Here is a 27,299-nt window from a genome sequence, read left to right as displayed (position 1 = left end):
TGGTCTCATTTATCTGGGATGGTCCTAGTTTGCCTACAGTCCCAGAGTAATAATTATTAGCACTCCTGACTGGCAAGAGTACCTTAGTGTAGACAATAAATATGGTCACCCTATTCATAAAAGCCAAGCTTTGAGACATGCGGTGGATCACAATCACACAGCAAGTGCAATCACATGTCCTTCTCTGGCATGGGGGATCAGACGCCTCTCTCTAGAGGCCACTCCCTACCCCTCCCTGTCATGAAGCCCAGGGCCCAAACCGCTCCGCCCTTCCAAGTCTTAGCAAACTGATTCAGCAGATGAACAAGAGAGTTGCTCTCCTCCTTTCCCATTTTATTTTTTGACATAGGGTCTTACTCTGTTGCCCAGGCTGGAGTACAGTGGCGTGATCTGGGCTCACTGCAATCTCCACCTCCCAGGCTCAAGCAATGCTCCCACCTCTGCCTCCCGAGTAGCTGGGACTACAGGCATTCACCACCATCCTCGGTTAATTTTCAAAATTTTTTTGTACAGAGAAGGTCTCACTATGTGGCCTAGGCTGGTCTCAAACTCCTGAACTCAAGCAGTCCTCCCACCTAGGCCTCCCAAAGTGCTGGATTACAGGTGTGAACCACTGCACCCAGCTCCTCCCCTGTCTTAATATCCTCTCCCCACTTACCCAACACAGCCTCTGGCCTGGCTACAGCTCACCAGGCTTATGAGTGAGCCCACATCCACCCTCACCTCCTCTCCCACTGCTCAGCCCCCACCTAACAGGGCCTAGGAGGAGTGGGGTGAGGGTCACGTCATACCACTGGTGTGAGCTGGCCAAGTGAAGCCACTTCTCTATATCTCCCTAAGGATCCCAGTCAAACCCTACAAACTGTTCATTACCTTGTCCCAGATAATCTCCAGTTCCTGAACGCACAGCCCTTAGGCTGGTTGGGCTCCGGCAGGGAATTTCCCCAGCATGAACCACATCCTGATACCCCCTAATCCAAAGGGATCCCAGCAAGCTCTGCACGTCCCAACTGGAAGGCCCACTCACTGCGGATGAAGCTTGTAGAGCGTCCCGTCCACTCCCACAGTCACGTTGAGACGGTCCAGTCCTCTGTTCTCTCGGATCTTATCCACCACCGCAGCCATGCCTGCGCCACACAGCTGCGCAGCCCTCCTGGACACCACCCCGCACACGGTCTTGACGAGGATACTGTCATCGCAGGTGCTATTCAGACCCAGCTGCTGGAGGATGGCCCGGACCTGGAGCAGTGCTAATCGGTCACTGTGGGGGACAAAAGCCAGAGGGCTGGATGAAGTGGGACCCACAAGAGCAGCCTGGGGACCGCCTCCAAAGGATGCCCCCCCCCCAGTCACTGTACTCATCCACAAACAGTCAAGGGCAAGTGTTACATGTTAAATTGTGGAGAATCTGGCAAATCTAGCAAAATAAGAATTGGAAAATTTAAACCATTCACTGTCTCAACATCTAGGAAAATGCTATTAATATTCTAATATATTTCCTTCCAGTTTATTTTTCCTAGCTGGTATGCTTTCTCATGATATGCAAAATGGGATTATCCTTGCTATGTGATTTTCTTTCTCTTTCCTGTTTCATGCCTTGAGCAATTTCCCACAGCCTTATCTGAGAACAGGATTGGAAACAGCTGCCACAATATTCCTTCTAGGGATGCACCATGATTTCTTTAGCCCATTCGGAGAAATTCAAGTTAATTGCAATTTTCTGCTATTATAAAGAAACATTTTAGGCTGGGAGTGGTGGCTCACGCCTGTAATCCCAGTACTTTGGGAGGCCAAGGCAGGCAGATTGCCTAAACTCAGGAGTTCGAGACCAGCCTGGGCAATACAGTGAAACCCTGTCTCTACTAAAATATAAAAAATTAGCCAGGCATGGTGGCGTGTGCCTGTAGTCCCAGCTACTCAGGAGGCTGAGGCAGAAGAATTGCTTGAACCCGGGAGGCGGAGGTTGCAGTGACCTGAGATTGTGCCACTGCACTCCAGCCTGGGCAGCTCAGTCTCACAAATTTGATAAAGTTTGTTTATAAATCTTAAATTTCCTTTGCTACACATTGCCAGATGCCTTACAGAAAACTTTATCCATTTACTCTCTCTCCAGCAGAGTATTTGGCCACACTTATCCTCACTGGAAAAGACCATTTTTTACAACTTTAGACAGTTTTATAAGATGGCATCACAATCACAAGACTATAGTTTAATTTATATTCCTCTCTATTAGTGAGGATGACTCTTTTTTTTTCCATTTGTTTTTTGGCCATATAAACTACTTCTTATGTCTCAAGACTTTTCTCCTGGTATATTTGTCTTGTTTATATTAAATTGAAAGAGATGATGATGACTGGGATGGTACACTGAAGACCAGCCAGGCTTCCTGGAGGACTTACCATGTAACATATATTTTACATACATTACCTTACTCCTCAACCAACCAATGCATGTATGATTATCCCCATTTTAAAGATAAAGCAACTGAGGCTGGGAGAAATTGAGTATCGCAAAGCACACAGCTGGTGGAGAAGAGCAGGTGTAGACCAGACCTGCCAAAGCCCACCATGCCCTGCTAGGCGTCTTGTCATACGCAGTACAAATGTCTTCCTCAGTTTACTGTTGCCTTTTAAGTTTGATTACTAATTTTTTTTTTTTTTACTTATAGATGCTATGTAGCTATATTTGGCCATTTTTCTTTATGATTTCTTTCTTTGCTATTATGCTTGAAAAGACTTTCCATACCACTTCACACCCCTTAGGATGGCTATTCTCAAAAAACCCAGAAAATTACAAGTGTTGGCGAGGATGTGGAGAAACTAGAACTTTCTTTTTTTTTTTTTTTTTTTTTTTTTGAGTTGGAGTCTGGCTCTGTTGCCCAGGCTGGAGTGCAGTGGCCGGATCTCAGCTCACTGCAAGCTCCGCTTCCCGGGTTTACGCCATTCTCCTGCCTCAGCCTCCGGAGTAGCTGGGACTATAGGCGCCCGCCACGTCGCCCGGCTAGTTTTTTGTATTTTTTTTTAGTAGAGACGGGGTTTCAACGTGTTAGCCAGGATGGTCTCGATCTCCTGACCTCGTGATCCGCCCATCTCGGCCTCCCAAAGTGCTGGGATTACAGGCTTGAGCCACCGCGCCCGGCCGAAACTAGAACTTTCACGGGCTGCTGGTGGGAATGTAAAATGTTACGGCCACTGTGGAAAACAACATGGTGGTTCCTCAAACAATTCAATGGGGAATTACCATATGATCCCGCAATTCCACTTGGGGTGCATACATACACACAAAAACTGAAAGCAGGGACTCGAGATACTGGTCACCCATGTTCATAGTAGCATTTGTCACAATATCCAAAAGGTGGAAGCAAGCCAAGTGTCCATGGATGGATGAATAAATAAACAAAATGCAGTGTGTGTGTGACGGAATATCACTCAGCCTTAAAAATAAGGAAATGATGGCCGGGCACTGTGGTTCATGCCTGTAATCCCAGTACTTTGGGAGGCCAAGGTGGACGGATCACCTGAGGTCCGGAGTTCGAGACCAGCCTGACCAACATGGGGAAACCCCATCTCTACTAAAAATACAAAATTATTTCTAGTGGGACGTGCCGGGTGTGCATGGTGATGCATGCCTGTAATCCCAGCTACTCAGGAGGCTGAGGCAGGAGAATCACTTGAACCTGGGAGGCAGAGGTTGTGGTGAGCCAAGGTTGCGCCACTGCACCCCAGCCTGGGCAACAAGAGCGAAACTCCGTCTCAAAAAAAAAAAAAAAATTAAAAAATAAGGAAATTCTAATACATGCCACAATACAGATGAACCTTAAGACATTATGCTAAGTGAATTAAGCCAGTCACAAAGGACAAATGCTATATGATTCTATTTATATGAAGTATCCAGAGTTGTCAAATCCAAAAAGACAGAGAGTAGAATGGTGGTTGCTGGGGTGGGGGAAGGGAGGAATGGGGCGTTAGTGTTTGCTGCGTACAGAGCTTCAACTGAGGAGATGAAAAGTGTTCCAGAAATGGATGGTGGTGATAGCTGTGCAACTATGTGAATGTACTTAATGCCACCGAACTGTATACTTAAAAACCATTTTTTGGCCGGGCGCGGTGGCTCAAGCCTGTAATCCCAGCACTTTGGGAGGCCGAGGTGGGCGGATCACGAGGTCAGGAGATCGAGACCATCCTGGCTAACACAGTGAAACCCCATCCCTACTAAAAATACAAAAAAATTAGCCGGGCGTAGTGGCGGGCGCCTGTAGTCCCAGCTACTTGGGAGGCTGAGGCAGGAGAATGGCATGAACCCGGGAGGCGGAGCTTGCAGTGAGCCGAGACGGCGCCACTGCACTCCAGCCTGGGGGCAGAGCGAGACTTCGTCTCAAAATAAATAAATAAATTAATTAAATAAAATAAAATAAAAACCATTTTGCGTGGGTAAGAGCAATGTATAGGCTTGTTAGGTTTTTTTGTTCAAGGTTTAATATCTTTCTTTTTTTTTTTTTTTTTTTGTTATTGTTGTTGTTGTTGAGACAGGGTCTGTCTCTGTTGCCTAGGCTGGAGTGCAGTGGTGCAACCTCAGCTAACTGCAACCTCCGCCTCCTGGGCTCAAGCTGTCCTCCCACCTCAGCCTCCCAAATAGCTGGGACGACAGGAATGTGCCACCACACCCAGCTAGTTTTTGTGCTTTTTGTAGAAACAGGGTCTTGCCATGTTACCCAGGCTGGTCTTGAACACCTGAGCTCAAGTGATTCACCCGCCTCAGCCTCCTAAAGGGCTGGGATTATAGGCATGAGCCACCATGCCCAGCCTACACAGAGCCTACGTTAGGTTATTATGACCATTCTAAAAAGAACACAATATTTGCACAATTGCTTTTGTTTTTTCTGACCATTTTTCCTCCTTCTCACACAGTGTGCCTTGGAAGACAGCAAAGGCAAGGAAGAAACGTTCCCTGGAGAGGAGAAAAGTAGAAAGAAAGTGGAACAACTTGCCGAGGGGCATCAGCTCCTAGGTGGCCTGGCACTGAACCCCAGGCTGCCTTTCAGATAAATCCAGGGTGGGCCCTATGCACCCCCAATACAAGTATGTATAGTGCACCTTTACCATCTGAAATGGAATCCATATAATCTTCTTACATACATAATTTCAAATAAATCAATATAATGCCCCAACATAAAGGATAGATAAAAGGAAAGTAATTTATTTATTTATTGAGATGGAGTCTCCTTCTGTTGTCAGGCCAGGCTGGAGTGCAGTGGCGCAATCTCAGTTCACTGCAACCTCCACCTCCTGGGTTCAAGCGAGTCTCCTGCCTCAGCCTCCCAAGTAGCTGGGATTACAGGCATATGCCACCACACCCGGCTAATTTTTTGTATTTTTAGTGGAGACAGGGCTTCATCTGTCTGTTAGCCAGGATGGTTATGTTAGCCAGGATGGTCTCAGTCTCCTGACCTCGTCATCCACCCACCTCAGCCTCCCAAAGTGCTAGGATTACAGGCATGAGCCACCGCGCCAGGCCAAGGATATTAATTTATAATAAAATTGTAAGATTTCACTATGCAAATGCCCAGGGTCTGCTATTCCAGAGGAGAAAAAACATCCTCAAAAATGGCCAAAATGTCCCCTAGGGTCCCTACCACCCCCTTCACAATCCACTGGCCAGGAGACTTCTGAAGGGTGGGTGCTGGCAGGGAAGGCACTGCCCACTCACCTCTCGATCTGAGAGAGAAACTTGGTCTCAAAGATGCCCCGGGTCTTCAGCGGCTCTGAGATCTGCCCTCGGAAGAGGAATCCCTTCTTGGTGAAGTCGATTAAGATGTTGCGGACGATTTCACCCAGGTACATACCACTGATCATCTTCTCATACCTGAGACAGGAGGAGGGGCCTGGGGTGTCTATGGGAAGTGGCCAGGAGGACTGTCAGCCCTTGGTCTCAAGGTCACTCTGCGTCTCTTACTGCCCCTCAAACGCATCATCAACAGCCAGCGCCCAGCCCTGTGCCCTGCTGCAGAGGCAGAGTGGGAGGACCAGGGAGTCCTCCACTCTCTCACATCAGAAACAAAACCACCAGCATTCATGTCTACCCGCTAGACTGGTCTCCCTCCTCAGCTACCTTCTAGCTCTCGGCCCCAAGGGCACTTCCCTGAGAACCAGTCCTCCTCCGCCATCCTGAGTCCTACCTGCCTGTTTCAGGTTCCCGCACACCTCACCATTTTCCTCCTTCATAACACACATGAGCTCACTGCCTCCCACCACCACTGCTGCAGTGACAGCCCCAAGAGGACAGGGCATGTGTGCCTTTTTCAGCTCTGAGTCCCCAGGGCACAGCACAGCATAGCATAGCACTGGGCCCTCAGTAAAGTGCCCAAAAAATATCTGCAGAATAAGCAAATGACTGGGCTAAGTCTTAAAGGAACAAGAAGACAAAAAAAAAAGGAAAGTTCCTAGATTTTTCTAAAGGTTTGGCAAATACCCAGAGTACTGGTCAAGCCCACAGCAGAGTGACAAAGCCACACAGATGGGAGAATTTAGTGGCCACAACACACTGGAGGTCAACCTGTTCTTGGAACTTTGAATTTCCTGCCCTCTCCATGCTCAGGGGTCTCAAGAAATAACAAAGGATTGATTCATTTCCACGGCATATGCCCAAGCCCAGTGTCCCAAAGCTGAGAAGAGTCCCCTGGAATTCGGATACTCCAGGATTCCTCCTATTTCATGTGGTACATGGAAGAACATGAAACACAATGGAATCGGCTGGGCGCGGTGGCTCAAGCCTGTAATCCCAGCACTTTGGGAGGCCGAGACGGGCGGATCACGAGGTCAGGAGATCGAGACCATCCTGGTCTACACGGTGAAACCCCGTCTCTACTAAAAAATACAAAAAACTAGCCGGGCGACGAGGCGGGTGCCTGTAGTCCCAGCTACTCGGGAGGCTGAGACAGGAGAATGGCGTGAACCCGGGAGGCGGAGCTTGCAGTGAGCTGAGATCCGGCCACTGCACTCCAGCCTGGGCGACAGAGCGAGACTCCGTCTCAAAAAAAAAAAAAAAAAAAAAAAGGAACACAATGGAATCACAGAGGAGTGGACACCGCTGCCAAGTCCCATCCAGTCCTTCTCATTCCACCACAAAGACTCCCCCAGTTTGGTGCTGACATGTCTTTAAGCCCTTCCAACACTTGCTGATCCCCCCCTTTTTAACCAAGAGGGTCTTACCATTATTGTTGTTGTTATTGTTATTAACTTTTAGTAGAGATGGGGTCTCTCTATGTTGCCCAGGGTGGTCTCAACCTCCTGAGCTCAAGCAATCCGCCCGCCTTGGCCTCCCAAAGTGCTAGGATTACTTTGATGATCCACTGCACCCGGCCCAAAGGGGGTTTTAGCTCAGGGCCTTTGGTAGGCGACAGCATCTAGCTGGACTTGAATAACACAGTTCTTCACTATACTCATTTTATAGTTTCCATCTCTTTATGGTAATACTGGTTCTCCCTCTTTTTCCTCCTTCATTAAATGTCAGTAAAGACTATAAGTGCCGGGCGCAGTGGCTCATGCCTGTAATCCCAGCACTCTGGGAAGCCTGACAGGCAGATCACCTGAGGTCGGGAGTTCGAGACCAGCCTGACCAACATGGAGAAACCCCATCTCTACTAAACATATAAAATTAGTTGGGCATGATGGTGCATGCCTGTAATCCCAGCTACTGGGGGAAGCTGAGGCAGGAGAATCACTTGAACCCGGGAGATGGAGGTTGCGGTGAGCCGAGATCACACCACTGCACTCCATCCTGGGCAATAAGAGCGAAACTCCGTCTCAAAAAAAAAAAAAGAGGATTATAAACTGATTTAAAGAAAAACACTAAGTAAATAACAGCATAGGTGGTATTCAGAAACAGCAAAAACCTTGAGGGGGCTAGGGAATGACTCCTGTCAGGTGCTACTCCAGCCCTTCTTTCTGCTCCTGGGAGACAACTTGGACCAACTCATCCTGGCCGTGGCAGAGGATGGCCTGATTCCTGGGGGCTTGGGACAAAGGGTCACTTGTCTCATTTCAGAGTATGGCAGACACTGCCATTTTGGACACGGTCCCTGAGACCTGAGCTGCAGAGCTCCACACGGCCACTAGGTGGTGCAGGAGGCTCGCAGAGGGAAGGACGATTGCCACAGGGCCTCTGCTTCACCCCAACCTGCCACCCAGCCACCCTCACCCCACCCCCTTGCTATTCTGATGGGGAAGGAACACAGCAAAAGGATCGGAAGGCCAGAATCCTCCAGGCTAAAAAACAGTCACAGGCGGCCCCTAGACAGGCATCAACCCTGGGCCATCTTGTACCATGTTGGGGGTCTGTCCTCCCTGGTTCTCTGCTGTCCAAAAGGCCAAGGTCAGGAGTGAGCCAGGGGGTCCAGTATTGAAGCCTCTGTTCAGACCTCTCCTCCTAGAAACTTCTTCCACTGCAAGTGGCAGAATGCAGCCAAGTGCTACCCCCATCCCGACTGTGGGTGCCCTCTCCGCCAGGCGGGGTTACCTTTGTTTCCCGGCATTTAGGGAATATTCATCTACCAGTCTGTCGTACTGTGTCCTGATATCATCCAGACACCCATTGTCCCCAAAGGCCCCCCACTCCATGTTGATGCACATCAGCCCCCGGTCTCCCTCCACCATCTCCACGTTCTTCATCTCCTCCATGTAGCAGGCATTACTGCCAGTCCCTGGAACACACAAAGGGGCAGTGAGGAGCGGTGGCCTTGCATTTGGGGGTCTTGCAACTGCTTTATAGCAAAGAGATGGAGCGTTAATGGTAGAGATTTAGGCAACATTCAGACCAGAAGAAAAAATATATACATAGACACACAACAATATGCATACATGCCTATACAATACATACATGCCTATACAATACATACATGCCTATATGTATGTGTATAAAATATTAGGGGATTATCTTCTGTTTTACCATGGATATTCACTTATTTCCTTTTTCTTTTCTTCAAGACAGTGTCTGGCTCTGTCACCCAGGCTGGAGTGCAGTGGCGCAATCTCGGCTCGCTGCAACCTCAGCCTCCAGGGCTCAAGTGATTTTCCCACCTCAGTCTTCCAAGTGGCTGGAACTACAAGCACCACCACCATGCCTGGCTTTTTAAAATTTTTAGTCGAGATAGGGTTTTGCCATGTTGCCTAGGTTCATCTCAAATTCCAGGGCTCAAGCTACCCTCTCACCTCAGCCTCACAAAGTGATTACAGGCATGAGGCACCACGCCCAGCCCCACTTATCTTTTCTTGACAAGGATGGTTGGTCACGGACTATGCCTGCTCAATAAGCTTTCCCACATATCTTGGGATGAAGCCCACAGTTCAGGGCAGGACAGTGTCTTCAGCATTTCAAGGGGGGGCTTTCAAAAGCAATGGTTTTTCATCCTTTTTGTATCAGACCTCTGAAGATCAGATGATTCTTCTATGAAAAAGGCACCTTTCTCTGGGTGGACCCACACACCACACACATGCAACCTGGCATATGCTTGCCAGGGGCTCAGGAATCTCTGACTTCCATTCCTGAACTCCCTAGAGAAGAGTCACTTAAAATAGAAGGACCACAGACTGTTTGCTGTTCCAGCCCAAGAGAGCTAAGAAACTGAAGGCAAGCATCCTGCAACTTTCACAGCAATTTTAATTCCCATGATATCCAAACTTGTGGTCACTGAACTTGTCTCACTGAATAGACTGGACATTTAAAAACCAATCAACTAACCCAGGAAGAGTGCTTCACACACATACTTTAATATGCACTTGGATCACCTGGGGACCCTAAGAAGCAGATCCAGATTCAAGAGGCTTGGGCCGGGACCTGAGAGCCTGCGTCTCTAACAAGCTCCCAGGATGATGCTAATGATGCACCCAGGAGCACCATCCACCCATCCAGGGTGGGATGTAGGTGAACCTTCATCAGGAGGACACAAGACACACCCCCTGGCCAGACCAAAAGGGCTTTGGTAGTTTTCATCCCCTTTGAAGAAACTTAAGTAGAGTTCAAAGACTGTACAGCTGGATGATGTTTGTTCTGTTTTCTCAGCCCCCTTTTCACCCAAGGTTAAAACTGAGAGAAAAGGAGCTCCAAAAATGGAAGATGATGGGAGTGGGAGATGCAAAGAAAGCCAAAACATGGAAACCATACATCTTGCCTATGTGAGTCCTGAGCAAAGAGATCAACTGATGAAAGAAAGAAGAAGTAGCTATGAAATGTAGCTGGAGCCTGGTGCCAGGAAACAGGCGGGTCTGACCTCCCAGGAGGGAAGGTGGGGCCCCTAGCTTTGCATTTCATACTTAAGCCCATTCATAGAAAGAAAGGGAGGGGCTGGGTGGAGAAAGCCAGGCCCCAAACAACCTTTCACCAAGAGCTGCTCCCTAGTTTTTTAAATTTCAACAGAAGCGAAAAGTGGCTTAACAATGAATGAAAAGTTCTTCCTGGCACCTGGAAGGCAGCCTGCCGGGGCCTCTTCCCAAGCTCTAGATGCTCAGCAACTGATCCAGTAGCAGGGGTGCCATTGCTCACTGGCCAGGCAGAGTCTGCAGATATTGGCTAAGAAACTCTCTGGGGTCTTTCCCAGCATCCCCTGACATGAGGAGCAGGACCAGCAGGACAAATGGTTTCCTCATAGTCCAAATCAATATGCTTCAGGAACGATGTGCTCGAGGCCCAGACCCCTAATGTGTTTGGATTACAAGGCAACAAGCTGCAGAGACCACCTCTCTGCAACCCCCTTCAGTGGCTGGGACCAAGCACAAACAGTGGCTGCTAAAGGCAAAATGGTGCCCAAGACCATCCTGCCCCTTTCCATGCTCTAAGCATGGTCAGCATGGGAAGTGCTCTCTACTTCCTTTCCAGCCTCAGACTCCCTCTCTACCCCATCCCTCTGCAATACCTGCCCAGAGCCCCTCCATACAAGGCCCACAGAGCTGCCATGTTTGCCAGGCCCGCTCCAGGTACCTGTCTCCACTCAAGCCACGTGAGCCTTTTGGGGCCTCATTCCTGGAGAGTTCAGTTCATGACAGTCTGATCATAGGCAATGTGTAGCATTATGGGTGTCTTAAGAAAGAGACCCTGACCCCCGGCCCCCGTTGGAGACTCTGCAGCCTTCATCCAGCCCTGAACTCTGGAGATGGTCAGGAAATGATACTGACAGATAAAACTACCCCATACAGAGGACCAAGCTGCTGGGCCAAGGCTCCACAAAACAGGGAAAGCTCAGCCTTCCCTTCCCCAGGGAGAGAACTTCCAGGAAACTCACCAACAATGAGTCCGACCTCACAGCTGGGCTCCTCATAAGCACAGGTCATCATGGTGCCCACTGTGTCGTTGACCACAGCCACCACGTCCAGGTCAAATTCCTTTGCAAAGAAAGGGACACAGCTTTAGGAATAGGATCATTATGCCTGGCTTGAATGCTGCTGGTTCTGTCTGCTGCACTGCAGTCAGAGAGCCCCTGGTTATCATGTAAGATGGTTTTCTCACCAGCCTACAAAAACGTAATGAATGTTCCTTCACAGACTAAACCTCTGCTATTGAGGATATATCTGAAACATGAGATCTAAGGAAGGGAAAGTATTCTACACATTTTACAGATACTATTAGGGCGAATCATAGAATAGGAGACACAAGCAGCCATGGTCAAATAGCTTCTTCCCTTTGGAGTTTAAAGCATTATGGCCTTTCAGAGAGCAAAATGGAAAATATCAAACTCATTGCTCAGAATCTGTCCTTGAGAAATAGTCATGCAGGTGCACAAAGGCACACATACAAGGATGTTTACTGCATGACGTGCAATAGTCAGAAAAAGGAAACAATCCAAGTGTAGATCAAATGGACTATGTAAATCGCAATTCAGACATATGCTGGAATCCTACACAGCCAGGAAAAAGAATGAGGTTGGTCTAAATGCAATGATGAAGGATACCTGTTTCATATTAAATCAAAAAAACAAGTTGTCATGTTGTATATATGGTATAATTCCTTTTTTTTTTTTTTTTTTTGAGACGGAGTCTTGCTCTGTCGCCCAGGCTGGAGTGCAGTGGCCGGATCTCAGCTCACTGCAAGCTCTGCCTCCCGGGTTTACACCATTCTCCTGCCTCAGCCTCCCGAGTAGCTGGGACTACAGGCGCCCGCCACCTCGCCCGGCTAGTTTTTTGTATTTTTTAGTAGAGATGGGGTTTCACCGTGTTAGCCAGGATGGTCTCCATCTCCTGACCTTGTGATCCGCCCGTCTCGGCCTCCCAAAGTGCTGGGATTACAGGCTTGAGCCACTGCGCCCGGCCGATAATTCCTATTTTTTAAGAGTGTGTGTGTATGTATTGGCCTATGCATGAAAAGCAAGTTAGAAGAATTAACACTAACAGTTGTGAAACAGGCAAAAATAGATCACCAGGTATCCTTTCTAATTTAAGAGACAGAGTCTTGCTCTGTCACCCAGGCTGGAGTGTACTACCCCAACCATGGCTCACTGCAGACTCAACCTCCTAAGCTCAAGTAATCCTCCCATCTCAGCCTCCCAAGTAGGTGGGACCACAGGTGTGCACCACTATGGACTGGCTAATTTTTTATGTTTTAATTTCTTGCAGAGACTGGGTCTTACTATGTTACCCAGGCTGGTCTCCAACTCCTGGGCTCAAGCGTTCCTCCTGCCTTGGCCTCCCAAAGTTCCTCCTGCCTTGGCTACAGGTGTGAACCACTGCACCCAACCTGCAGCTATATTTTCAATGAAATATTGTAAGTTGTGTAGCATACCCTTCCAGATGCAACTCAGCCCTCTTTCTTTTTTTCCTATTTAACTGCAAAAGACAGCAGACAAATCAGCCCTCTTTCAGACACTCATTTCAGCTTCCCTGACTGCCTAATGCCTAGGTATCTGTCTGCTCTTTAGACTGTCATTTGAAGTGTTTTTGTTTTGTTTTGTTTTGTTTAATTTCTTACTTTGCTCAGTGTAATGGGGTCTGAAAAAAGGCAAAAGAAAAAAATGTGAAACAGTCTCTTACTGACTCCCTAATTAATTAATGAGTTAAATATTGGAAATTTTTCATTTTATATTTTTTCAATGTCCTCCAACCAAAGACCACCGGAAACACACCTGTAATCTAACAAAGTCGGGCTTTACTGACTCATTGCAACACTGGAGAACACACCCCAGGGGGCATCTCGGAAAGTGGCTTGGTGTGGTGGCCCATGCTTGGAATCCCAACACTTTGAGAAGGTAAGACAGGAGGATCACTTGAGCCCAGGAGTTCAAGACCAGCCTGGGTAACATAGCAAGACCCCACCTCTATTTAAAAACTTCAACACTTTGGGAGGCCAAGGTGAGCAGATCGCCTGAGCCCAGGAGTTGGAGACCAGCCTGGACAATATGATAAAACAACATCTCTACCAAAAATACAAAAATTAGCTGGATGTATATGCCCACCTGTAGTCCCAGCTACTAGGGAGGCTGAAGCGGGAAGATCTCTTGAGCCTGGGAGGCAGAGGTTGCAGTGAGCCAAGATTGCACCACTGCACTCCAGCCTGGGTGACAGAGTAAGACCCTGTCTCAAAAAAGGAAACTTTAGGCCGGGCGCGGTGGCTCAAGCCTGTAATCCCAGCACTTTGGGAGGCCGAGACGGGTGGATCACGAGGTCAGGAGATCGAGACCATCCTGGCTAACACCATGAAACCCCGTCTCTACTAAAAAATACAAAAAACTAGCCGGGCGAGGTGGCGGGCGCCTGTAGTCCCAGCTACTCGGGAGGCTGAGGCAGGAGAATGGCGTAAACCTGGGGGGAGGCGGAGCTTGCAGTGAGCTGAGATCCGGCCACTGCACTCCAGCCTGGGTGACAGAGCAAGACTCCGTCTCAAAAAAAAAAAAAAGGAAACTTTAAAATTCTTAAAATAAAAAAAAAAAAATGTAATTTGGATCTGTGTCTGTGTTGTGGTTTGGGGGAAGGTTTAAAGAACTGGGGCTTTGCTCTGGGTTGGATATTGTCAGGAACCAGGGGCAATTCTAGGGTTACAGACTGGTCTTATTCTTGTCTAAATCCATCATGGTCCCGGACGGAGCGGCTGTGTGTGATGTTTCCGCTCTGCAACTGTTTGTGGACTCTCTGAAATTGTTTGTGTTCCGCAGGAGAACACCAAGGCATAATTGAGAGTGTCAGGCTGTGCCCACCTGTCAGGGGCTGCTTCTCTCTTTTTCAATTTGTATGAGAGTCATGATTTACCTTCCTAAAAAAAAAAAAAATAATCCTTTAACAACACAAACCTATGAGCCCTTGTTTCATTGCGGGCAGTGGAGTCAGGAAATAGGGAGCTTTTCTTGGCCAGGTCACATGCTTCTGTATTCTTTGAATTTTTTTTTTTTTTTTTTGAGATGGAGTCTTGCTCTGTCACCCAGGCTGGAGTGCAGTGGCACGATCTCGGCTCACTGCAACCTCCTCCTGGGTTCAAGCGATTCTTCTGCCTCAGCCTCCCGAGTAGCTGGGACTATGGGTGGCACCACCACACCCGGCAAATTTTTGTAATTTTAATAGAGACGGGGTTTCACCATATTGGCCAGGTCGGTCTCAAACTCCTGACCTCATGATCCACCCGCCTCGGCCTCCCAAAGTGCTGGGATTACAGGTGTGAGCCACCACGCCCAGCCTGAATTCTTTACAACAGGCAAACACACGTTTTAGAAACTCCTAAAACAGTCAAGATTCTTAAAAACATTATTTTAATAGTTACCTCTCTCCTTTTTATCGCATCCCTTAGTAAGGTGGCTACATCATGGCCCACGCAGTCTGTTGCCTTAAAACCCTTTGTCCACGTGATCAAGATTCCCTAAAACATAAAAAGCACCAGGAGAGTCCTGTGTAATTAACCCGGAAGGGGAGAATACAAAATTCCAACCCTCCCTCCTGAGTCAACAACTGCTGAGGGCTTACAACATTGGAGACAAGAGTTCAAACATCTGAGGACAAACCAATAAAATACGAATAGACCCTCCTCGCCATCCTCATAGGGGTCTGAAATAATCCCACTTCACAGATGGAGAAAATGAGGCACATTAGGTAAATAGTGATGTCTAAGTTCACTCAGCAGACAGCAAAGACGGCACTCAATAATGGAGAGCCCAGATCACCCGATTCTTAGCCTGGTGCTGCCACTGGCATAACCAGCTGTACAGAAGAGTCTACTAACACTATAACTAAAGGATCCTAAGAGTTTAGTAATGCTGTGACTACCTAAAATACATTTTGGGTTTCACTGGATTGAAGTTAAAACACTTCCTGGGGAAAAAAGCACCCTGGGTGTGCGTTGACTGAGATGAATCCAAGGTGAAGGTATAAGTGAAGTGCTTTAAAAACAAACAAACGGCCGGGCGCGGTGGCTCAAGCCTGTAATCCCAGCACTTTGGGAGGCCGAGACGGGCGGATCACGAGGTCAGGAGATCGAGACCATCCTGGCTAACACGGTGAAACCCCGTCCCACTAAAAAAATACAAAAATTAGCCGGGCGAGATGCGGGCGCCTGTAGTCCCAGCTACTCGGGAGGCTGAGGCGAGAGAATGGCGTAAACCCGGAGGCGGAGCTTGCAGTGAGCTGAGATCCGGCCACTGCACTCCAGCCTGGGCGACAGAGCGAGACTCCGTCTCAAAAAAAAAAAAAAAAAAACAAACAAACAAACAAACAAACAAAAAACCCTCAAGTTTCATAGATCTAACTCCTGAGCTCTAAAAGAGTTTCAGAAGAAAAAGTCCCAAGTCAGCGACGTGACTGGATTAACTGGTTTACAGAGGCAGGTGACCATACCTAGCTCTCCTAGGGCTGCTCATTAAGCCTTAAACCCTGGCCTAAGACCCACCTCCAGAACTCCTGCCTGGTCATAACCACATGTAGGTCTCTACCTACATACATGACACCCAGAGCTACCTACAGCTCTTCCAACGTGACAGGCTGGGTCTTGCCTCCGTGACTCTGCACCATTGGTTCTTTCTGCCCAGAATCCACTCCCCAACCCTGACTGCATGGAGCTGGAGCCACTGGTGTTAGGGACTCAGCTCCCCCACTAGACTGTGGCCTTCCAGAGGACAGGAGCTGTAACCTTCAGCTCTGAGCCCAGTACTCAGTAGTCAGCAGGTGCTCAAGCTCTGATCCTGGACCCTGATTCATCCCGTGTATTGAACAAACATTTATTATCTCCTCTGATTGGACACTGTGCTAGGGCGTGTGGGGATACAGGTCCTTGCTCACGGAGTATACCACTAGCAGAAACAAAAGACACTGTCACTAAGAACTAACTGTGTAAGAAGTGCTATAAGCAAGGCAACAAACAAACGAACAGGGGGCACAGAAGAGGACAAGGTTCTTTTTTTGCCTGGAGGACCAGAAGGTGTCCCAGAAAAGGTGACTGCTTTCAAAGAGAAAAGAAGAGAGAAGAGTCCCAGTATGTCCTGCAGGCTGTGAAATAAAGCCTGGCTCAACCCACTGTGACTGTGACTGTCACCTAGGAATGACACTGAGGCTGGAGAAGGCCTCAAGGGCCAGCCCACCCGGGCCACAGGGACTCAGTGCTGCCTGATCACTGAGGCCTAAGGACAGAGACTCACCGCGTCCAGACTCGTCTGCTGGCAGGGAAATGAGAACGTGAAGCCCAGAGGCATCCTAGGGCCTTTGATCCCCATGTAGTCCAGGAAGTCAGAGATGCAGGAGACAATGTGATCAAACAGCTGCAGGAGAAAAGAAAGGATCTCCTATGCTCTCTGTGGTTTTATCAGTGCACATGGACCAAAGTGTGTATACACACACACACGTATGCAAACACGTCCCCCCCCCCCCACCACCACATGCAGAGTGAGCATCCTTTTCCAGGGCCTTGTCAGCCACCAGAGTGTCACAAGCCAGGCATGGCAAAAAGCATCTGGTGCTTCTGGGCCACAAGGACACAAATCCATGTGGGCATCCCATGGAGGATTTTGGTCATCACGTGACTGCCGGTGCCACTGGCTGTGTGTGCAGTGCATATGCACTATGGTTTTGCAATCTCACCTCTTCCCCAGTGCCCTGCATGATTTCAATAGGAATGGCGTAGATCTTGTTGTGCATTTCCACCGTTCTCTTTTTCCCACTACGGATTTTCACCAGCAGCACACGGAAATTGGTTCCTCCAAGATCCAGGGCCAAGAAGTCACCATTCTCTGTTGCAGTCAAAAACGTAAAGAATGTCAAAAACAGCTAAGTGCCTCTTGGCAGCCAGTAAACTCAAGACTCCAGACTTTCAAGGGGAGAACCCCATAGCAAACAGAGAAGAGAAGCTGCAACTCCTCCCTTTAGGACACAGCACAGACTCAGAGGAAGAGTGGGCACTACATCCCTGAGCACCACAGACTTGGAGCCACCCTGGGAGGGGAGCATGTGAGTAAACCACCTGTCACAATACACAGACTTCAGCAGGGCTGCAACAATGAAAATCTCCTGCAAAAATTAATAATTTATGTCAGGGTGTGGGGTATTTGCAAAAACAGCCACATCATTCCCTTCCCTGCATGTGCAAAATCCTTCTTTGCAATGTGACTGCAGTTCTTCCCACTGAAAGACGGAGTCCATTTCTCCTCCCCTGGGATCTAGCCCAGCCCTAGGATTGTTCAGGCCAACAGAGTGTGGCAGAGGCAAAGCTGAGCCTATCCCCAGTCTGGGCTTCCAGGAGGCTTTGAAGTCTTCCCCTCTCCCTTGCAGCCCTTACTGCCACCACTTGAACAGACAGGTGGCCCACTGAAGGATGAGACACAGGGCTAGGGACCCCTGCACCCCAGCCAGCAGCCAACTGCTGGACATGTGTGGAAGGGCATCTGAGATCTGTCTCCCAGCTGACCCAACAGCTGACTGCAGATGCAGGACTGAGGCCGGCAGAGGTCAGCCGAGCCTGGCCCTGATGAGCAGAACTGTCCAACTGACCCACCGATGCATGAACAATAATAAGGGGTGGTTGTTTTAAGCCACTAAGTATGAGGGTGGCTTATAATGTGGTATGAGGTAACTTATACATAGGACACATTCCTGTCACAAACATTCATTACTCCAAGGACCCACCTGAAAAGCTCTTCAGATTCCCCATAATGATCGGCTTCAGTGAAAACTACCAAGGTTAGCATAAAGGGTTGGATTCCATGCTACCATTTGCCTGAATGCAAAACTCCCCAGGCCCTGAATGTCTCATGCATACTCTATAGAGATTTAAGAAGAGTACACTGAGTGTTTATCCTTCTGCTGCCTTACCTTGGCTTTGGGAAAACCTAATCAGTGCTGTGGGATTTGCCCAGCTTTTAAGAACACTTCTTTTTTATTCATTTAATACTTTTGGAGACAGGGTCTTGCTATGTTGCCCAGACTGGTCTTGAACTCCTGGGCTCAAGCAGTCCTCTCACCTCAGCCTCTTGAGTAGCTGGATGACAGGCGTGTGCCACCTTGCCCAGCTCAGAGCACTACTCTGAGCAGGGCTGTAGTTTTAGAGGTAGATAGCACTTGCCTGGGAGGTCTGACCAGGAAAATTTAACTGCCCCGACTCACACACACGACAAATCAGTTAATAAAAATGGAAAACAGGTGTGAGGAAGTTTCTAGCTCTGGCAAAATCATGCATCACCAGTGCAAAGGCATCCACTGGTGAATCCAACCTCCCCCACTGTGGCTCAGTCCCTGGCAGGAGCAGGACAGGCATGTCAGCCCCCAGCAGGCCCTCACCGGTCCCGTCAGGGGTACTCCGGACGAAGGAGGGCAGCATCTTAACCGCGGCATTGTTGTGCGTCTGCTTCCTCAGCCCCAGCTCCATCTCGGCCCGCATCCTCTTCTTCACCTCCAGCAGCATGTCCTTGGTGAGGTGGAAATGAGCCAGGGTCTCCTCTATTTGCCGGTGCTGCTCGGCCAAGCGGTAGGCCACCGCCGTCACCATGGCAGCCCCCTTGCCGCTGCCACTCTCCGAGAGGAGGAAGCGCACATCGGAGTCCGGCACCAAGCGCCTCAGAGTCTTGTGGAAACGCCGGGAATACCTTGTGGGGGCAGGGGGGACATGCCACAACAGCTGGACTGAGCATCTACTGGGGACCTCTGGCCACCCTTTCTTTCTCCACTCTTTAACTCTTTGTTTTCCCCTTTTTTTTTTTTTTTTTTTGAGACAGGGTCTTGCTCTATCGCCCAGGTTGGAATGCAGTGGCACAATCACAGCTCACTGCTGCCTCAACTTCCCAGGTTCAGGTGATCCTCCCACCTCAGCCTCCCTAGTAGCTGGAGCCACTCCTGGCTAACTTATTTGTATTTTTAGTAGAAACAGGATTTCGCCATGTTGCCCAGGCTGGTCTCAAACTTCTGGGTTCAAACTATCCACCTGCCTCAGCTTCCCAAGTGCTGGGATTACAGGCATGGGCCATGTGCCCAGCCTAATTCCATTTTCTGCACCTGCTTTTTTCATTACACAAATCATATATATACACTGTAGAAAAGTTAGCAAATGCAGAGAGGTAAAAAGGAAAAATGAAATCGTTCATAATCACACATAAAAAGAGAAGATTCTCATTATTACATGAGTATCACACACAAAAATTCCAGGTCTAAAAACATTTTGTCCTCCACCATGAAGAAGATAATACAGCACAGTGGTCAAAAGCACGGTGTTCAAAAGTCAGATGGGGCCAAGTGCAATGGCTCACGCCTGTAATCCCAGTACTTTGGGAGGCCAAGGCAGGTGGATCACCGGAGGTCAGGAGTTCAAGACCAGCCTGGCCAACATGGTGAAACCCTGTCTCTACTAAAAATACAAAAATTAGCTGGGCATGGTGACAGATGCCCGTAATTCCAGCTACTCAGGAGTCTCAGGCAAGAGAATCGCTTGACCCTGGGAGGTGGAGGTTGCAGTGAGCTGAGAGCACACCACTACACTTCAGCCTGGGCAACAAAGCGAGACTCTGTCTCAAAAAAAAAAAAAAGAAAAAAGTCAGATGGGAAAACAAGGGCGAACTCCACCCACTCCACCTCAGGTGACCTTGAGCAGCTGACCCTGAAGTAAAGGAGGGTCTCAGCATCTGGGTGTCAGTGATGTGCAGGGAACTAACTGAGCTCGTTAAAATGCTCAGATTAGTAACTGCTGCTGAGGAAGGGTTCAATAAATAATCACTCATTTTTTTCACTTGGCTCTTTCCTTCACCACATAAAAGTCCAGAGGTGTCTTAGCGTCTAGAAGAGAGCTTTGGGACAGCAGTGAGATAGAACTTCCTCAGTTCTATCTCTGTCTGCGGTCTGCAGTCAATAGGGAAGGCTGGCAAAACAGTTCCCCCAAAATATTAACAGCAGTCAACTCCAAGGGGTGGGATTAAGGATGATTTCTATTTTCTTCATAACTTTTTGAACTAGTTAAAGTTTCTATACTGAGTAAATATTACTTCTGAAATGAGAAACATTTAATCAAGGCTATTTTTTAAACTGTCATGAGAAGAGTTCTGGCTCATAGGGATTACTGCACAAGAGTATGAATGTACTTAATACCATTGAACTGTACACTTCATGGTTAAGGTGGGCCGGGCACAGTGACTTATGTCTAAGCCAGCACTTTGGGAGGCCGAGGATCACTTGAGTTCAGGAGTTCAAGACCAGCCTGGCCAGCATGACGAAACTTCATCACTACTAAAAAAACACATACAAAAAATTAGCCCGGTGCAGTGGCATGGCTGAGGCAGGAGAATTGCTTGAACCTGGGAGGCTAAGGTTGCAGTGAGCTGAGAGCACACCTTTCCACTCCACTCCACTCCACTCCAGCCTGGGCAACAGGGCAAGACCCTGCCTCCAAAAAAAAAAGTTAAGATGATATATTTCATGTTATGTGTATTTTACTACAATCTAAAAAAATTCTAATGTGATGCTGCAAATCCCTAGGCTTTCTTGTCCAAAAAACTAGCCAAGAAATTACAAAGAAAAAAGAAAGAAAGAAATGGCTAATAAAAGTTTCATTATCAAGAATTTTGCAAATACTGTAAAAATATTTTTAAAATACAATTACATCCTTGGCAAATAACATCCTTTAACTTGGCTCAAACCCTATCCCCTCAGCAACACAAAACTATTTCTCTCTCTTTCTCTCTTTTTTTTTTTTCTTTTGAGACATGATCTCGTTCTATCCCCCAGGCTGGAGTGCAGAGGCACAATCTCAGGTCACTGCAACTTCCACACCCCCATGCTCAAGCGATCCTACCACTTCAGCCTTCCAAGTAACTGGGATTATAGGCACACCACGACACCCAGCTAATAATTTGTATGATTTTTTTTTGTAGAGACAGGGTTTCACCACATTGCTCAGGCTGGTCTCGAACTCCTGGGCTCAAGCAATCCACCTGCCTCAGCCTCCCAAAGTGCTGGGATTATAGGTGTGAGTTGCCATGCCCGGCCAGGACTATTTCAATTTAAGTCAACATTCTTTGAGCCATCACCAGAGCTGGGTGTGAAGATGCAGTACTGACGTGAGTACTTCACATGCACATTATATTTATATGTACAGTGGGAAACAATTCTGAGGTCCTGTGCAAAACAATCATGTCACAGGCTATCATTAAAACTTATTAGATAATGACTTAGAATTTACCTTTAGCCTTTTAAAAAAGTACAAGCTACGTTCTCACAGGACAACGTGGCTTCTGAAACTAAGGTGAGACGGCATGAGGACTGGCTGGGGCCACTGACAGACCAGAAGGCTGCGTGGGGAACAAAGCACCTCCTCGCCAGTGGGGTCAACTTATAGCTCCTACAGCTCCAGCTCCCAGAGGCCAACCACAGACAAGCTGCCCATTTGAAAAAGTAATGTCTGAGGGTTTGGGGGGTTTTAACAGGAGCTTCTGAAACAAGAATGTGGGTACCACACCTCTGACCCAAGGTCCTCCTGACAAAATGCGGACGAGAGACAGACACATTCCACCCAGCGGGACGGACAGCTACAGAAATCTCCATCTCGACTTTTGACAGGGCAAGGTAACAACGGAGTGCAGAAACAATACCAGCAAGGATCGGCTAAGGGTGATACTTCCCAAATGGGCAACACTGACCTTACTGCCCAGAACTAGGCATGCTATTTATTTATTTATTTTTTATTTTTTGTAGAGATGAGGTCTTACTATGTTGCCCAGGCTGTTCTCAAACTCCTTCCTCCTGCCTTGGCCTCTTAAACTGCTGAGATTACAGGCATGAGCCACAGCCCCTGACCACCATTGTCTTGTCTGCCAAAAAAAGTTCACCGGGTACAAAAGCCTGATTTCTGGGTCCACAATGGGTACAGAGTGCCAGTGATAGCAAAGGGCAGACTTACTGTGGGTGCGTCTTGTAAAGAGATCCGTCAACACCAACCGTGGTCCGCAGCCTGGGTGTGCCCTTGTTATCACGCAGGCGGTTCAAGATGGCGCCCAGTGTGGCAGCCACCAGGTTGGCTGAGCGAAACGAGACAATGGTGCAAACGTGCTGGACCGAGACACAGTCATCATCGGACGGCTCCACTCCCAGGCGGGTCAGGATTTCTTTGGCATTGTGGAGGCCTTCCTTATTCCTGTGAAGTTAGAGGCCAATACTGATGCACTGAGGACCACATGAGGCAGTGCAAAGCACTGAGGCTCAAAGGGGCTAGAAAGGGAAAGCCCCACTTACCATGTGTGCGTGGTACGGGATGAAGACAGTCAAATGCCTGAGAAAAGCCCACGAAGGGTTCTCCTCCATAAGAAATGCCAGGTAGTAATAGGAAAAACTGTACCAGCCTGCATTACGCCAAGCCAGAACCATGAAGAGAAGTGGAGAGGCAAAACTATGTGGCCTCTGAACAAGGGGAGAAATGGCTGCCACCACCCAGGGCTCATGAGGCTCGGGAGAACCTCCCACTCGCCAGGTCTGTGAGTTGCCCTGGATGCTTACACATCCTTCCTTGATGTCTCTCAGCCAAATTGTAATTTTCTGTATATGTGTTTTGTGTATCTTTTGTTGGATTCTTTCCAAAGCACTTTATTGTTTTGTTATTACTGTAAATGGTGTCTTTAAAATATATAGGTATACATACATGTATATATACACACACACACAAACACATATACACTCTATCTTTGCAGCTTTCCTATAAATCTAAAATTATTCTTTAAAAAGTATTTTAAAATACGTACATATTTTTATTATTGCTGATAGAAACACAACTGATTTCTGTATCTTATCTCCAGACATCTTTTTAACCTCTTCTGTCATTCTACTCATTTGTCTGTAGATATTTTGGGAGTATTCCATATAGACTTTTACCATTTGCAAATAATGGCAGTTTCACTTCTTTTTTGATTCTCATACCTTTATCTCTCATCTTTTCTTTAAAAAAAAAAAAAAAAAAACCCACTGGCTAAGACTCTAGTACAATGCCAAAATAGAAACTGGTGATACTGTCTTGCTCCTGATTTTAGAGAATGCCTCTAACATCTGCTCTTGCAGGATGTTTTTTATAGTTTTTTGTTTGTTTGTTTGTTTGTTTTGAGATAGCCTTTATTATAATATACATGCTTCCTTGAGCTAGCTGGGTCAATACCAGAAACAGGCCAAGAGGAAGGCATGCATTTCCTGACTTGGCTAGTGACTTTCAAGACAATCCACGAGTCTCCTGCTCCCCTTTCTTCCCAGCCACTGACCAGAAGACTCATGAAAAGGGCCGGCTAGAAACTCGGGAGCAAGGCTCCCTGATTATCGGGGCTTTGCACCTACTGTTCCTGAAGGAGAGTAATCATCAAACAAACTCCAGCACATGGATATGGCAGAAGAGTTGGTCCAGATAAACCCCTTTCCTATTCCAGCAGCTGCCTTCTCTAACCTCGAAGAGAGCTGATGCAAATCTTCTCCCAGGAACCAGAGCTGTGAAGCACTGGCTCTATCCAAATTTCTAGGACCACACGGGGAGCAATGGGAATGACCACTTTGTGCAGAGATAAAATGGCATTCCTTGCACCAAAGATGGCAGCAAAGCCAGCCTTATCTTTATCCAGGTGGCCTCACATGGCTACAAGGAGTCTCCTTAACCAGGAGTACAGCCTTCTGCACACGGAGGCCAGCAACAAGACAAGAGTGCTTTAGACTTGGAGGCACCAGACTACATCAGACTGGCACCGGGATCAAGGTCATCTGCTTCCCTCTCTGCGTGAAGGCCTGTGAGTTACAGTTAAGACAAAGAATCCCGCGTTTCTTGTATGATGTCAAGGGGCTCCAGTTAGTTGCTGGCTGGCTCTGTCTTTCCTTCTAACTGTCCTGTTTCATCTGTTAACCAGTGTTTCTCAACTTGCATGCCAGGGCACATTTCTGGCTGTCAACAGATTTCCCCTGAAAGAATTTGTGAGTGGCAGGGAAGGGGTGGTTTCAAGCACAAAAGAAGTCTGGGAAATGACAAGTCAGTCAAAGCAAACTGGGTTTTCTTTAATGTGTTGATGATACCATAAATCTGTATTCTTTTTATACTTTGTACTTCTTATACTGTTTTACTGTAAGTCTGTATTTATTTTACCATAACATTGTAAAATGGAAGATAAATGTGCCGTATTCCCAATCTTATTGGTCAAGGAAGTCTTTTTTCAGGAAGCAGCTAATTAACATCTTGAGGTTACTAAGGTGCCCTTAGTGCCCTCAACACAGTCTGGAGAAGGTCTGGAGAAGGTCTCCAGACTGGAAGTGGAAGGTGCAATTCCAAAAACCCAGGCTCCAGGCTTCACCAGCTCCTTGCTCCTTGCTCGAATCGTCTGCTTCCCGGACGCTAATCTTACCCTGAGTGTGCGTGGAGGGTGGGGGTGACGGGCTGATGGGGATGGGAGAGGAAGCTGCTCTTGTAGCTAGACAGGAAAATCACCTGTGCACTTGAGGCTAACTATGTCATTCTTTAATGAACCGTGACAAGTGCCTGCAGGGAGTCTGGCCCATGATGGGTCAGATAAGACTGAGGGGACACGGACCCAGAAAGCCATGACACTCTTGAAGGAAAAGCCATCAAACTTGGACTCAAGAAGTAACAGGGGACCAACTGCTCTTCTCCGCCCCAACACCCCAAGAAAGCCTTGAGGGGACGGTACCTACTTTTCGATGGCTGACACATCACTGGTGTTAAACTTCCCTCTGGTGAGCAGCTCTGGGGTGATCCGCCCTTCAAATAAGAGGCCCTCCTTGGCCATCTTGACCAGGATCAGTCGAACCAGCTCTCCCAAGTACATGCCACTGACCATCTTCTCAAACCTGCGGGAGAAAGGCAAACCGGCACTTGTCAGCCTTCCTCTGCGCCCCACACACGAGGGCTGGGACAGACACAAAAGGAATGGGAAGCCCCGACTCATCCCTCACCAGCCCCCAGCCTTGCGGCAGGCAAGACCATGCTCTTGCGTGACTGAACAGCAGAGGGAGAGGGATGGGAAGCCAAGACGACTCTGGAGAGGGCAGGAGTCATCCCGACCCCATGCCTGTGACTAGGAGAACACCATAGGCAGGAGCGGGCAGGGAAGGCTGCCTGAAGGCACGGGGAGCGTTTGGATTTAGATTGCAGATGTCAAGAAGGCCTCAGACAGAAATGTGCAAAATATGATAATCTCCTCCTAAACTGTATGCTATACTTTTTATTTTTTATCTTTATGTATGTATGTATGTATGTATGTACTTACTTATTTATTTTTTGAGACAGGGTCTCACTCTGTGCCCAGGCTAGAGTGCAGTGGCGCAATCTCGACTTTGCAGCCTCAACCTGCTAGGCTCAAGCCATCCTCCCACCTCAGCCTCCTGAGTAGCTAGACCACCAAGCCCAGATAATTTTTAAAATTTTTTGTAGAGGGGGAGTCTCCTTATGCTGCCTAGGCTGGTTTCGAACTCACAGGCTCAAGTGACCCTCCCAGACGCAAGCTACAGCACCCGGCTTGTATGCTATACTTTTCAAAGACCTTTCACCTCCACTCCTATGGGAGACCCCAAGCCCTGTGGATAGGAGGTGACGAGGAAGTGTTGTCCCCATTTCCCAGCTCAGAAAGGGTAAACAGCTTCTCTGAGGGAAAGGCAGCCACTCCCCTTGGGGCCGCTGTCAGGACATTTGTTAGGCACCTCCCTGGCATGATTTTCTCCTTCTCTGGCCAAAAGGATCAAGAATTTGCTTTGAGGAACTCACTCCTCCCCCACTGATGTTACCCTAAACTCCAGGGCTGGTCTCTGAGTACTGACAGCCAATCGGCTCACCCCACTGCTCCAGCCCCGTTCAAGCACCAGCCAATCACAGAATGAGCCCAATGCTGCAGGGGAGAGGCAGCCAGGTGTAGAGACAGAAGCCAACACGCATTGCTGAAGGCCCAGCCGAGAGCTGGCAAGAACCAGGGCTCGATGCCATACGTGAACCAGATTCAGCCCCCGCATCCTGGCTGGCCAGGGGCCAGAAGGAACCCCTGAGCAGGGCAGATTGAAGAGGTGGGCGCACATCAGAGCAGCCTGCCGCTCCTCTATGGGAGCCCAGCTGGCACACCCACAGCTGGCTGTGACACAGCAAAACAATCTGTTCCAACCAGAGCCACCCAGGAGCCAAGGATGCTGCCGAGACCTGAGCACCCGGCCCTCAACCATCAGCACAGGGCACAGAGCCTCCTTAAAAACACAGTCCTCATTGTTCCTGCTCCTGACAGAACCAGACAGGACCACCTGGCTGCGGCCAGGCAGAGGATCCCTGGCAGGAGAGTGCCCTTCTGAGTCTGGTGCTGCCCCAGGCTCCTGTGGGAACAGCCTCTGTGTAGCCCTGAACAGGGGTGGAACAGCGCTGGTGGAGCCCTGGCAGAGCCACTACTGAGCTACTCACCTTGGCCTCCCTACCTGTGCAATGGAGATACTGACTGCCTTCCTGTAAGGTTATATGGAGGATATGCAGGATATGGGTTAATGTAGGTCACTATCTGACAATATCTGGCTAAATAATGAGTGCCTGTGGCCCTTCCCATGTGTCTGACACTTTTCCCAGCACTTTACCTGTATTAACTTATTTCATGTTCGTTACAACCCTAGGAGGGAGACATAAGAATTATTCCCCTTTCACAGATGAGGAAACAGAGGCACAGAAAGGTTATATAACTTACCCATGGACAGGGCTAACAAGTGGCAAATCCACATTTTGAATCCAGTTAGATCTAACACCAGAGGTTGTACTCCTAACCACTGTGCATTTCTGCCTGTCTCATGGACAGTGTCATTCAATGTTAGCTGTCACTATCATGCTAGCAGCCACCTAGGACCACCCCTACCCCAGCCTGTCTGCCTGTTCTC

The 27,299-nt window shown here is 48.3% G+C and overlaps 1 protein-coding gene and 1 long non-coding RNA gene across 6 annotated transcripts in view; both read right to left on the bottom strand.

Moving 5' to 3' along the window:
- HK1 (hexokinase 1) overlaps positions 1-27,299 on the bottom strand; it is a 137,237-nt gene that overhangs the window by 2,023 nt on the left and 107,915 nt on the right. For all 5 annotated transcript variants that reach the window (XM_033209688.1, XM_033209687.1, XM_033209689.1 and 2 more), the window contains 10 exons: positions 25,095-25,250; positions 22,327-22,560; positions 18,726-19,030; positions 17,034-17,182; positions 16,595-16,714; positions 14,731-14,826; positions 11,273-11,372; positions 8,515-8,698; positions 5,707-5,862; positions 1,028-1,261 (listed from right to left, as the gene is read on the bottom strand). In XM_033209688.1, coding sequence (XP_033065579.1) covers positions 1,028-1,261; positions 5,707-5,862; positions 8,515-8,698; positions 11,273-11,372; positions 14,731-14,826; positions 16,595-16,714; positions 17,034-17,182; positions 18,726-19,030; positions 22,327-22,560; positions 25,095-25,250 — 1,734 coding nt within the window. The remainder of the gene's footprint in view (positions 1-1,027; positions 1,262-5,706; positions 5,863-8,514; positions 8,699-11,272; positions 11,373-14,730; positions 14,827-16,594; positions 16,715-17,033; positions 17,183-18,725; positions 19,031-22,326; positions 22,561-25,094; positions 25,251-27,299) is intronic.
- Positions 2,270-3,356, bottom strand: LOC117082734. Its single transcript, XR_004436750.1, has 2 exons — positions 3,146-3,356; positions 2,270-2,819 (listed from the first exon to the last, which is right to left on the bottom strand). It is a non-coding gene; the product is annotated as an uncharacterized LOC117082734 (long non-coding RNA).

This window comes from Trachypithecus francoisi, unplaced genomic scaffold (assembly GCF_009764315.1).
Source record: "Trachypithecus francoisi isolate TF-2019V2 unplaced genomic scaffold, Tfra_2.0 Lachesis_group9, whole genome shotgun sequence".
NCBI lineage: Eukaryota > Metazoa > Chordata > Mammalia > Primates > Cercopithecidae > Trachypithecus > Trachypithecus francoisi.
Note: the sequence above shows the minus strand (reverse complement) of the source record. Positions and strands in the feature narration are given on the sequence as shown.